Source organism: Pezoporus flaviventris, unplaced genomic scaffold (genome assembly GCF_033815535.1).
Source record: "Pezoporus flaviventris isolate CSIRO_AGI_PZ_B2104156 unplaced genomic scaffold, CSIRO_AGI_Pfla_v1 ptg000002l, whole genome shotgun sequence".
NCBI lineage: Eukaryota > Metazoa > Chordata > Aves > Psittaciformes > Psittacidae > Pezoporus > Pezoporus flaviventris.
This window is the reverse complement of record NW_026892550.1, coordinates 64,542,282-64,556,248: the sequence shown is the minus strand read 5'-3', so window position 1 is coordinate 64,556,248 and position 13,967 is coordinate 64,542,282. Positions and strand designations below refer to the sequence as shown.

Below are 13,967 nucleotides of genomic sequence, written 5' to 3'. Positions count from 1 at the left end.
GCCACTTCATGGGGAAACCTTTCAGATCTCTTGTCTTAGTCTGAACTCCAGTTCCTTATTGCCACCCTTAACAGAGGTCAGCCTTCTTTCCTGTCAGATTTAGCAAGCTCATTCCCCTCCTCTTGCATATAACAGACTAGATGGAGCACACACTCAAAGTTATTTGATTTTTCTGAAACAGAAAACTACGCTTGTACCCAAGAATAATTGTAATGGGATTTTTAGTTCCCATTTAGTTCTCATTCCTCTCTCAATTGCCAGATGCAGCAAAAGTTTCATCTGTGAATTTCTCTTTTGGTTCATTTAATGTAGTTTTTTGTCTGGAGACCAAACATTTCTTGGCTGTGGCCTCTTGCAGGTCACGAATGCAACTAGGTCAGGCTCCAGTCAATAAACTGCCGGTGGTTAGGGATGCTTTAGCATCAGCGGTGATGGCACAACACGTGCATTGAGACAGATGGAAAGAAGCATCTCAATTAGGGGTTGAAGTGGTGACAGAGTTTACCACAAGAAGGAATTAAATTGCAGAAAAGCAAAAGCACGTGTGTGCAGAAATGCTTCAGTAGTGATTGGTGGTCAATCATTTCACACTGTCATTGTAATTTAGCATTGAAATGCAGCCTATGGGTCCCGCAGGGAATCATTTTATTGGCATCTAAAAGCAGAAAGTATGTCTTCTTGAAGTATTAAAAACTCCATCAGAAAGGGCATTCATTTGGAGCATCGCCAAGGTGCTTCAGCAGTTTGTATTAATGCAACTCCATATATTATTCCCACATTTCAGTAGAGAGAAGCATCTTAGTGCTGAGGTCAGCCTCTCTTTCTTCTTTGAAAGCAAAGTCCCTCTTTTCCATTTTTACAATAGATTCTTCAGAGACGCTGCTTATTCAGGCACAGTAATTTTATCATGGTTTTGTGACTTTTGGTAAGAAGATTATGAAGCCAACATACAGCAGACGTGTGCAGCGTGTGGGCATGATGCATTTCTGCCTTGTCTACCCTAGAATTTGTACTGTACAAAACCATCATGTCAGAAATCTGCCTTCTTCCCCCTTACTACCTTTGCAAGGGGGTAGAGGTTATCCAGATCATCAAATGTCAAGTCTCCGAGACAACAAAAAGTAGTGGCATGGATTTCTAAGTACATTTTAAATTCATGTTTCACATATAAGCTTACAGCTAACAGCTCAACCCCTTCTGTGTATAATGCACCAGTTCTAGCCTTTTTCTATCCCTCCCATGTTTCATCTAGTCCAAAGGTTAAGAGAGAAAGCTTTTTTACCAAATACCTCCACTTTTATCATAGGCTCTTTTACAACAAAATGGACACCATCTGGAGTGTTTTATTCTTCTTTGTTAGTATCTTGCTGGCACATCAAGGAGGAGAGTTGAGACGACCCTATAAGAGCACACTTTCATGACTCCAGCCTTAAAATAAATTGATATAGTCAGTGCTCACACTTTTTCAGAGATTCCAGGCCACTGTAGGGAGGGTGGCAGAGAGGGGTTCAGCAGGACAAAAGACTCCCACACTCCTCTCTCACTTGCACACTGCTGAAATCTGGAGCCAATACATACAGCGGAAAATGTATACAGTCAGCCACCTTTACAGCAAAAGCAAATCCTACCCACTGCATAACATGTCCCACACAGGAGGAATCTTCCCCGGACCCTATTGATATCTCCATTACTTGATGAGTACCCCATCAGCTCTATTGAAAGTATGAACTTGAGTGAAAACAGTACCTAAAGTAACTATGGTCATTTTCAAGTAGCACGACACCTCCCTGTAAAAGGTACCCGTTTTTCATGCAGCAGGCTCGAAGAGGGAGTACAGAAAGATGCTGCACTGTAAAACTTGTGAGCACTTACAGCAGAATAGCTCAAAAGTAACACAGAAATTTAAATCAGGGAAAACTTAGCCTGTATCAATTTCTAGTCAGGTTATACAATGCATGCTTTTATTTATTCTTAATTTAAACAAAAAATTGGAATCTGGACAGGAGTATACTCCAAGAAGAGAGATCATACTTATCATTTCAGTATACTTTTTATTATCAATTAATTAACTCAATTTATTAAAACCTTTCAGAGAAACTAAGGAACATATCCCAAACTGGCTTTCTCTGAAAACAATGCCAATTTAAAGGTACCTCCTCAAATGGTACATGAGAGACATGTTGCTATTAGTTATTGGTTTAATTTTCCATCTTTATTTTTCACTTTTTCTCCAATTTAAAGCACACTCTGTAAATTCTACACTGAAGTAGGAGATATTCAGAATTTCTTCTTATTTTCCATGCCCCTTTCCAGAAGGAAATGGGTGACCAGTCTCAGTGAATCTCCAGGAATAATATAGAATTTACTCTTTGATCCAGGTACCTACCATTATCCCAGATGTCTCAGGTAAGCCCCCAACAAGCCAAGCAGTTTAATCCAGAGGTTTTTGCCATCCTGCCTGCCCCTCAGGCTGTGCTAACCTTACAAACTAGAGGAGGATTTAACCAGTCAGCTGAGCCAGCCTTGTGCACACTAGGGCACAACCCAGCAGAAACCTTAGTGAGGAAACAGCAGTTACCAGATTATCTTTTGGCATTTGCAATTTCTTAAGCTAGTCTGGGGTCTGCCACATCCGCTTCCATTCAGTGCAGAGTCAACTCTACTCAGCATACAAAGACAGGAATGTCTGGTTTTCTCTAGACAACGCAGAAAGAACAAGCAGTATCATTAAAATAGGAACTACTCTATTATAGGTCATTTGGGAATAATTCCACTAGTCCTCGCCTTCCAAATGGGAAAGGCTTCATTGCTCCTTTATCATCAAGGAAGAACAGAATAGGTGCTAACAGTCAGAATACTAAAGAATACCAACAGATCCTGTAGGCAGAGCAGAGATTTTTTTTTTTTAATAGGCCCTCCTCTTCATATGGACAGCCTTGCTAATCTTCAGAATGGAGGATATCACCATGAAGTACAGTGCAAAGTCTTGAAAGGTCAAAGTAGTAAAGAATTTTATGTTACAGAATGTATTTCATATTATATTTCTAATATCGCTTCTCCTGACAAAAGCTATTCTGAGCTCCTGACAAAAGCTATTTTGTCTCTGCGACAAAACAGAAATTCAACCTCCTGACAATTATTCCATCAGAGAACTGGAAATGAGGAAAAAATGCTCTGAGCCACAGTTCATCTTCCTAACTTTACCGTCACCATCCCATAAAGGGTATGAAGTCCAGTTTTCCTGGAAGAGTTCCCTTTCCTCTTGTCTTCTGCATGGCAAGCACATGCAAACATGTATTTGGGAACCTTTGCACCAGCAAAGCCAAGCCACAGTGACAGGCAATTTTCTCCAAGGGTTGGGAGACCTTTTTACGTGCTCTGTTTTAATTTTGTCTTGTGAGCTTATTCTATGCCAGCCTTAACTATCCAGAGACACAAAAACCACCCCTGTAAGCTTCAGGATCAACTAGAAAGTGAATTCATCTTGTTCAATTTGAAAATGAAGTAATCTTCCCACTCCAAACAGTCCAATGTACAATCTGCTTCATACATTCTCTTTTGATTTAAACAAAAAATACAAAAGCAATTTTCAATCTCTTAAGCTAAAAAACTGAAGCAAGAACTCCTCACCTCACATACACCAGGGACAGAACTTCTTCCATCACCTCTCATGCTATGCTGAGCATAATAAACTCAAATGACATGAAATCACAGTATGTCTTGTTGGAAAGCAATCTGCAACTCCTTAGGGTAAAATACCCGTGCATTTTTATTTCCTCTTGCATGGCCTTGCATTTACTTCTTCTCCACTTCTGATAATTAGTGACTTGGGAAAGCAGAGAGCAGAGAGACAGGTGGGCAGAAAAGCCAAGGGTTGTGTCAAGCTCTGTTTTGAAAAAGTTGCTTTCTTCACTATTTTGGCAGTAAAATTTTGCATTAGTTTTCTTGCATTCCATAATTGTAGCTATCACTGACTTAGTTTACAAGGGGAAACTGTCAGAGCATGCAAAAGTCATTCCAAAGCTAAAACGCAGGAATGCTTCAGCCTCTGTATTCTGGATTTTCATATATCAGTTGGCAGTTTCTGTAATTGAAGCAGCAGATTCAAAACTCAGAACCACCAAATATGTAATGAGGTGCAACGGTACAAAAGTTTACTGGGTTAAAAGGAAACCTGCAACTATTTTGTACAGCAAATAAAGCCTGAAAGTAAAAATAAATAAATAAATAAATAAATAATTCTGGGAACAAACCCAAACATGCATCAGTTTGTTTCTTTCCTTGAACAAATAAATGCCCAGGTGTTAAGCTATCACCCAGAAAGTGAACATTTTGGCACACCAGGGAGTATGCAAGCATGAACAAAGGGATTTCTGGCTCCTTTCTCTGCAACCAGTTGACAGGCTACTCTCTGTATGTATTTTAACAGAGCCTAGGGATTACATGACCTTGTCACTGTTAGGTATGAAAAGAGCCAAACATATCTGAGGCATTGCTGTAAACACTGCAAGACAACAAACAGCAGCCAAAATGGCAGGCGAGCACCAGGACCACTCCAGCATAATCAGTGCAGAAATGTAGTCATCTTGTAATGTAGTTTGTCAACTTCAGGTTCAGAATCTGCCCTTGCATACACACTGACCTTTTGACAACATCTATAAGCATCGGGAAAGGGATGCTTCCTTTCTCCAGACAAAACAGATGTGAAATTTAAACCTCTGGTTTTTACCAAAATCTCCTTCCTACCTAGCTGTTAGCTAAACTAGTTAGATTTGCACGATAACCTGGTAGCATGAAGTGCAGTACGACATCTCTGGTATTTAAGATTCTGTTTACAGGTATGCTCAGTACTTAACTTCATCTGCATGGCTGTTCTGCTTCCATACTCCTCTTCTGACTTAAAAGTACAGAAATTTATTTGCATTCAGGGCTCCTCAATATATACTTTTTGGCTCTTTTTGTGTTCATCAGAAGGATATTTTTATCTTCTAGAATCTGACACCCATCTTGAAGAGCAAAACATAATAAATAGATTATAAGCAGTGTGCATTCAAATTAATTACATGTTTAAATGTGTCAGTTAAATTATAATGCTCAATTAGACAGTTAATTATGTTGAAAATGCAGTTGTGTGCATAAATTGATGGCCACTCCCCCAGCCTGCCTGGCTGTTTCCATTCATATATTGTTACTTTTTAGTTTTATTTTTCAAATATCACCTAGCAGAAATTTTATCTAGGCGCAGGCATACATTGTTTTACTATTATTTCATAAAAAAAAAAAAAATTTAAATACAATTCAATAGTCACACTGAATTTTACTACCTGCCACTGGAATTTTCGTGGCAGTAGGATTTGTGAATCAGGGTCCCAGACTCCTCAGGATCACATTCCCAGAAGGCTTTCCCTCTGTTTATGACGTCTTACTTTCCCGGATGCTTCTTAATCACTCTCACTGCATCATTTTATGAAGAAAAAATTAATTTCTTTTAAATTTACATGCACATGTGACTTTTACAGATGGCTTTATGAGGTAATGAAGAAGCTGTGCAGGAAATCATAACTGACACACTTACATTTATATAACATAGTACTAAAATTGCCATTGCACTCATTAATACCAGCTAGGACCTGGAAATCAGGTAGGAGAAGAGTCTGTCAGCATCAATTAATCAAAATTTGATTTAAGGATAATGCCTTGCTATGATAAATTACATCCTTGAACATATTCATGACATCTCATCCTACGATCATAATGCAAAACAGAACCTTTCAGAAATATTCTCCATGTTTCACCATTTGTTCAGTTTCTATAGTTTACAGTGTTTATGTGCAACCAATCTAACTGAAGCACCTACAGCAAAATCCAAGCTCTTGTAAATGATTAAATCTGTGAAGAGTGAAATAATGACTTGTTTTGTGTTTCCAGGCAGTTACATATCTCATTTCTTACAATATGAAAAGAATCAGCAGTAAGTTCAACAGTATTGCTGTGTTAAAAATTTAGGCAAAATAAAGACAGTATGATGCCACCAAAGAGAGAAACTCCACTTGAGCTCAGCATACAGTAGCATTTCAGGCAGTCAGCTCTTCTTTTCAGTTCTTATGCTTCGGTATGAAGACAGGCTGAGGAAGTTGGGGCTGTTCAGCCTGGAGAAGAGAAGGCTGTGTGGAGACCTCATAGCAGCCTTCCAGTATCTGAAGGGGGCCTATAGGGATGCTGGGGAGGGACTCTTCATTAGGGACTGTAGTGACAGGACAAGGGGTAACAGGTTAAAACTTAAACAGGGGAAGTTTAGGTTGGATATAAGAAGGAAATTCTTTCCTGTTAAGGTGGTGAGGCACTGGAATGGGTTGCCCAGGGAGGTTGTGAATGCTCCATCCCTGGCAGTGTTCAAGACCAGGTTGGACGAGGCCTTGGGTGATATTATTTAGCGTAAGGTGTCCCTGCCCATGGCAGGGGGGGTGGAACTAGATCATCTTAAGGTCCTTTCCAACCCTAACTATGCTATGATTCTATGATAATACAGAAAAAAATATGGTGTCGAAAAAAAAGACAACCAACAAAAAATCAAGCCTGATAACTCGCTATACCTTCCAGCTTTTTGGCCTTTCTTCCAAATTGTCAAAGGTAAGAGTTTCATTTTTAACTCTAAAACCACTGTCATACAGTTTCTCCATACTGTCAGATCATACATTGTTTGTGGAAGCCATAATTATTTGTGGAAGTGTTCTCAGTTAGCCCATATTTCCTGATCATCTATTTAAGATACCTCCCAGTAAAGGAAAAAAAAAACTGAAATAATCACATGTCTGCATCTCTGGGCATATATGGCAATAAAATCCAGCTCCTTGAGACCTCCAAAATTAATCTGGATAAGTACCACGAATGAAAACATATAAAGCTACTTCAACTTTGACAAGAGAGAAAATGATCTATTGCACTACATCTTTTTTTTCTTATTGCCTCTATGGTCATTCAAGAGGGAAATCTTCATACTTATGCTATGCTTTGTTCTTCTGGGACTTGTGCTCTGAACTATCTCAACTACAGAAATCTGGGAATTCCAGAGTATGATTTTATGACACACACTACAAATTATTAAATTCCACTTTGAAACTAAAAGTTCTGTTTAAGTCTCTTTTTTCAAAAATGGCATTAAAGTCCACACATCAATTTCTGACATGTCATTTTGAACCACTACTCATGGTACAAACTATTTTAAATATATAGAAACAGCAATAGTGTTTATCATTTGGTCTTACATCTCTAAGCAGTGCCAGTCTGCCAGCCTACAGAGTGACACTGAGAGGGGCTACAAACTGCTTAGAGATTTCTAAAGATTCTTATGACTGTCACTAAGCTCGCTGCACCACAACAGATTGAAAAATGAGAGAGGTTTTCCAGCTGAAGTCACGTGTGTGTTAAAGAGGATTAACATGAACAGCCAACTAGCAAATGCCAGTTTCTTTCTTTCCAATTTTTAATCCGCCTTTCTTTCTCTCCTACAATAAACTACCCTCTCTTCCCCCTTCCCCCCCTCCAATTCTATATATTTTCCCCTTTTTGGAATAACCCACAAAGGAAGCAGGAAGTCATTTAACACATGCATCTAGCAGAATGAAATTCTGTGCTACAGACTGATGATACAGACTGTGTAGTAAATTTCACTCAAAGCAGAGAGTATTAAATCAGAGAACCCCTGGAACAACTGAGGGTCACAACTGCTCATTTACACAATTCAGTTACTGCATGCTTATCTCTGCCTTCTCTCCTGTCCCCCGTGTATATATCAACAAAACCTGCTCAATCAGAAAAACACCTTTGGGTTAGCATCCAAAGCCATTGCAGACAGAAATAAAATAAAAATGCTTTGGGTGAATCCCACTAAGAACACATCCAATACGGCTTTTGGATGCTGCACAGCCTCACCCCATCATCTGGCCAGCTTTCACCTTCATCTAAGCCTCCGAAACATTCATGATATCACAGTTTGGCCCAGTTCTAGAATTACTATTCACACACAGTAGGTTGGTTGAGTATGGAAAGAAAATTGGAGAAACAAACATTGTAACTAACAGATCTCATCATTTTCCTAGGTTTGAATAGTTTAATCAATTAGCTGTATACTTCTTCACGTTGAAGTGTTGCCATGATGAACGGATGTGTTCCCTTGATGTGCTCTCAACTAAATCTTAAGGGAAAGAAAAGATACTAAGGTTAGTTGGTTTTGTTTTTTTTTTCTAGTGGAAAAAAGGTGAGTCCAGAGGGCTGTGGCTGATACTGAGCCAATGTTATTCACCTTTCTCTTTTAGGAACATTCCTTTTCACAACAAAGAAGTAATTTCTGGTTACCTCAGTAACTGCTGTATACTGGCTCAATGCCACCAGCACAGCAGTTCTTCAAGGCCTGGTAAACCAGGTTTCCCAACAAACACCGTCCATCTGCAGGCCACAAAGAGTTGACTGCAGCTGCAGTTCCAATACCTCTTGACACAAAAGTTGCACCTGAATTACAACTATTTTAATTGTCAGGATACACCTCCAGCATGAATTTGCACAAGTTTTTCAGACAATTCAAGTCTGGAGAAGCAATAAAAACAAACAAGCAAGCAAACAAACACCCAACATTTTCTTTAATTTTGCTTGAAAGTTTTTCTTTTCTTTTAGACCATCGACTCATACAAATAAAAAAATAACATAAAAAAAAACCAAACAAACAAATTACCACACCAATAAAACCCCCAACAGACTGTGCTCTAAATTTTTTGCTTTAGAAGGCAGATTTCTAAGATGTATTTTTCAGCAACTTTCAGGAAACATGTAAAAAAATCCCCAAACCAACAAATCCTAATCTTCACTAATTTCTCTCATAGGATTTTTTATTTTCCCAGTTTACATCGTTGAACATCATTCACAAAGCAATTTGACATCTGTAGGAACTTCAACTATAAACATCTCAACATTTCTCTTTTAAATTCCTTGGGAAGTAGTGGTCAGATTTAAATGCCAGAGATGAGGAAGGTAGATTTCTGCATGGGATCTCCAAGAGATAGACTATAGCACATTGTATCTATTACATTAAGCTATCTCCTGGTGGAAAAAAAAAAAGCCAAAGGTAAAAGAGACCCCTGGGTCTCTTACACTATTCATTTAGGTCAGAAACCTTTGTAGTGCCTCAATATTTCAAACTAATTCCCCTAGAAAACCTCAAACAAGTAGTATTTCACTTTTTTTAGTAAAACCTGAAGTACCAAGTTGGCTGAGCTTCACATAAGAAGTGGCACATTACTACAATGAGAGACTGATTTCACTGTACTTACAAACCAACAGAGTATTGCTTTAGTGTAATATCTTCTTCTCGTGCCCTTTTGCAAATGAACTTGATTTGAGCCAACACTGTTCTCAGATATGGGTGCAAAGGATGGGGTAATTTAGATGTCAAAATAAAATCAGTGGGGTTTCTTCCCACCATAATTGTTTCATTTCTTATAATTCATATATTCTTGGTTCAATTACCTGTCACCAGAGAGTAAATCTATGTTTCAGACCTGAATGAGAACATAATACCCTTCAAGATACACCTGTTTGCTGTGTTTAAGGCATTAACTATTTAAATGTTATTCAGTTCTCACAGAGATCTTAAACCCCTTATTGAGGTAGTTTTCTAAGCATAAAAATCACCACTCTAGCATGAAATTTTGCAATGTATATCCAACAGCAATTTTTTTTAAAAAAAAAAAAAAAGAAAGAAAAGGCATTTGGACAAAATAAAAAACCACAAAAACAGGCATTTGGACAGATTTCATGGTTTAAAGTTTGCAGATCCTCATTTTGAGGCAAATAACATTTGTACATTGCCCTGGCTTTGCCTGGGAGCAGTGCTGTGTTTTGGCTTTAGTCTGAGAACAGTCCTGATAACGCACCGATGTTTTTAGTTGTTGCTCAGTAGTGTTTACCCTGATCAAGGACTTTTCAGTCTCTCATGCTCTGCAAGTGAGGAGGGGCACAGGAAACCAGGAGAGAGGCAAGACAGGACACCTGACCTAAAGTAGCCAAAGGGGTATTCAGTACCACAGCACATCATGATAAGCATAGAAACTGGGGAAAGTTGTAGGAGTAGTTGGCCAGGAACCACTGATCACTGCTCAGGGACAGGCTGGGCATTGGTCAGTGGGTAGTGAAAAACTGTGCTGTGCATCGCCTGTCTTTGTTTGGGGGGTTATTTCTCTCTATTTCATCATCTTTATTATTATCAGCATTATTATAATAATTATTATTATTATTTTACTTTATGTCAATTATTAAATTGTTCTTATCTCAACCCACAGGTCTTACCTTTTTTCCATTCTCCTCCCCATCCCACCAGGTGCATGGGGTTGGGAGTGAGCGAGTGGCTGCACAGTCCTTAGTCGCCAGCTGGTGTTGGACCAGTCTATCACTAACATTGGTAACTTTATTACTCTTGGTACTTATGTCACCCTTGAAAACCAAAGAAACCAAATTAAAAGGAAGAAAAAAATTAGCTTAATGTTCTCTTGGAAGGAGACGGAGATGACAGTCCACGTGCAACTTCTTGTATGCAGTTGTTCAAAGAATTGTGCATTGGCTGCACAAAAACCTGTCATGAACCATCAAGAAAATGCTGAACCTTAAAATAAACCCCCTCCACCGCAAAAGTAACTCTTCCAGCTGCAGCAGTAGTCAAGAACACAGTAAATTTATTTATCATACTACACAAGCTGCATGAAAGAAAAGGGAAGCACAGCAGTGCAGAAAGAAATACATGGCTGAATCTATGTGATTTGATTACACTTATTCCAGAATCATGACCAATGAAATAATCATCAACTAATCTCAGCACGTAACTACAGAGATGCTGATGGTAATGATCACTTTATTTTTACATGGTTATCAGGCAATTTGTTTTGTTTTAAATAAAAAGCAGTCCACTCTCCTTTTTCTGTTAGTTTCAGTATTCATTATTAATATGTAATTTGCTTTTATTGCTTTTTTCATAACTTTCATCAAAATCTTATGCTTATGGTATCACTGTTTGCTGTGAAAATCTTTACAGAGTAGTGAATTATAAACAGCAAAGTCAGCTTATTTTAGAGTACATCAGTTTTTCTAACATAAAATTTTGGTAATTTTCTCAAAAATTCCCCCATGCGAGTAACAAAACGGAATTTTTCACTCTGCTTTTAAAATGAGGAAAACATATAGCCTCCGAGTGACTGTGGGCCATGGGAGAATAGTGTGACTTCTGCTTTTCCCACCTGCCACCTCCACTTTCTTGTATTCACAACTAACATCACAAGTCCCACTGCCTGCCAGTGACTCCCATACATTTCAGTAGGATTTAGGCTGCAAACCCTTTAAGGCAGGGATTAGGTTTTAATTTACAAATGTGAACCAACTGTCCTGAGTTCAGCAGTAGCAGTCATTTTTCGCCTTCTTAGTAGCTGGTGCAGTGCTGCGGTTTTGACTTTCAGCCTGAGAACAGCACTGATAACACCGATGTTTTTAGTTGCTGCTCAGTAATGTTTACTCTGACCAAGGACTTTGTGAGTCTCATGCTCTGCCAGGGAGGAGGGGAAGCCGGGAGGAAGCAGAGACAGGACACCTGAGCCAAACTAACCAAAGAGGTATTCCATACCACAGCACGTCATGCCCAGTATATAAACTGGGGGCAGTTACCTGGAAGTAACACAGAACAGAATGACTGCATAAGAGAAGTTCCTCAGATCACTCTGTACATGGGCACTTGCAGGTATCTTCTCATTCCAGGTATTCACACTGCTGTGGTTTACTGCAGTGCCACTCTCTGTCCACACCAGTCCACTGACATGCAAGGCATCTTTTGCAGCTGTAATATAAACACATCAAGACGAGTCAGTTCTTGAAACCCAGCTGGACCCAGTGCTATGGAAAATAAAGCCACATGGCACAACATGTTTTCTTACCCACCTCTACTGATGGACATGAAGCAAAGACTTCCTCATAACATGAGAAACCTCTGTCCCCCAGTTTAGAAGTACAAAACCAGCCTTTCAGTCTGCTGCAATTCCTATACTTTTGAGAGCGATTCCTGTTCTTCTAAGAGGACACTGTCTATACAAGGTTTGCCATCACAACTACACCCACTGGCAGGGGAAAGGAGAATAAAACACTTTGTCAACCCAAATAAAAATAGCAAAATCCCTGGTGTAGAAACAGATTCACTAACTGCTGAGTACTATTGCAGGCTTAGGTTATGTCATTTGTCATTTTTTGTACTATGCAAATACTCTGCAGCTCTGCTAGACAGTGCCTCCACCTTCACCATGTTAACATTGTGGCATGTTACTAAAGCCTTTCCAGTGCTGGCAAGGTCAGGACAAATGCTCAGCAACTCCAACATTTTTTTTCTATCTTTTCTATGAGGAATAGAAACCCTGCCTGGAGAACGTGGATTCATTGCAAGACTTCTCCTTGTCTTCTTTCAGTTTTGGGTCATCAGAGGCAGACAGAGGTTAGATTGGGCTCATAAAAAGACACAGAAAATGCAGACTTCTGCAAGAATCCCAGAACCATCTCATTTTCCTCCCTTCCCTAAGTTCATATGAAAACTATGCGTGATTAATTTTTTAAAATTGGGAAAGTTGATGCCTAAGGCAGCTCTAATCAACTTGCTGGCAAGGTACATACGACTGCTGCAATCCTGCATGGCAAATAAGCTACATAGAATTTTAATACAGAAATTACAGCTTGCCACTTCAAGATAATGACTACCTACGAACCCATTTAAGACGTGTGTGTATGTGCATCAACAAGAGGGATAAATTGCAAGTTCCTTCAGAAGAGGAGGTGACAAAATGAGGTTTTTACCAGATGAACTATCCCATAACACTCAAGAACGGTAAAAGGAGTCGTCTAGGCAAAGTAAGCTCACAGAGTACCTCTTCTTTACAATTCTCCAGGGTCAGATAATGGCAGCATAACAACAACAAGAAGTAAGACCACCCATCAACATAACAACACCCAGCATTAAAGCCAGTAGTCTACCAAATATACTGGCACAGCCATATTTTTGGACAGAGAAAATGTTGATAACTGAGGAAACAACACTAGGAGAAAAAGAGGGTTTGGAGGGCACACCTATCTACTATAAAGAAAAGAACCACCTGAAAATATTGCATCATTTCCCACCACTGTGCTTGTCCTTCTGACCTGTCCCTGAGCATCTCTGCTTTTCAGACACATCCATATAATCCTTCTGGGCTACAAAAGGCCCTCACAACAAAAGGTGGTGTACTTCCTCTGCTTATCTAGCATTACCCAGCCCAGCTATAATTCGGGTGCAGCCAGACAGAGATTCAGAGGTCACTGGTTATTTTGAAGCTCCATCTCTCTAAGAGAAGCTTTTCTCATGGATGTTACCTATCAGTTGAAGTAATTGTGTGCACTCTAGAATACATCGAGACAATATTATGCTAAACCCAAATCTACAGCAAACTTCTCTCTAGCTACACAGAACCAACATTATATATTATTATGACACAGTGATGGACAAAATTTGGCAGAAAATGTTAAGATATAAAAATGCAAGAAGTTGCCCAAGAAGGAAAAAAAAAAATAAATAAAAATTAAAATATCAGGACCCAAATAAGCATGGCTAGGAACAATTTTCTCATACTTGGGACTAGCAGACCCTGGGAACACAAAAAAATTACAAGAAGAAACAACCTATTGCTGCCTGACTGCCATAGTCAAGCAGGGAAACAGCTAGCTTCAGAAAACAGCCCAGCTTTCTAGTTAGTTTCACAATAGTGCATGAATGTATTCAGAACACAAGAGGTGACAATGAGAAATACTGTAATGGATAAGAAAACTGTAGGGTCTTTACCACTGTGGGTAGATCCTGAGAGAATAGATTCATTGCAGTTAGTCTTCTCTGTGTTTTAGAGTATAAACCCAACATGTGC

The 13,967-nt window shown here is 39.1% G+C and overlaps 1 protein-coding gene across 1 annotated transcript in view; it reads right to left on the bottom strand.

Annotated features, from left to right (window-relative positions):
- Positions 1–2,663, bottom strand: part of SLC7A11 (solute carrier family 7 member 11) — a 67,323-nt gene extending 64,660 nt beyond the window's left edge. The window contains exon 1 of the mRNA XM_061442320.1: positions 2,579–2,663. Within this exon, the coding sequence (XP_061298304.1) occupies positions 2,579–2,596 (18 nt within the window). The 5' untranslated portion in view covers positions 2,597–2,663. The remainder of the gene's footprint in view (positions 1–2,578) is intronic.
- Positions 2,664–13,967: the final 11,304 nt, after the last annotated feature.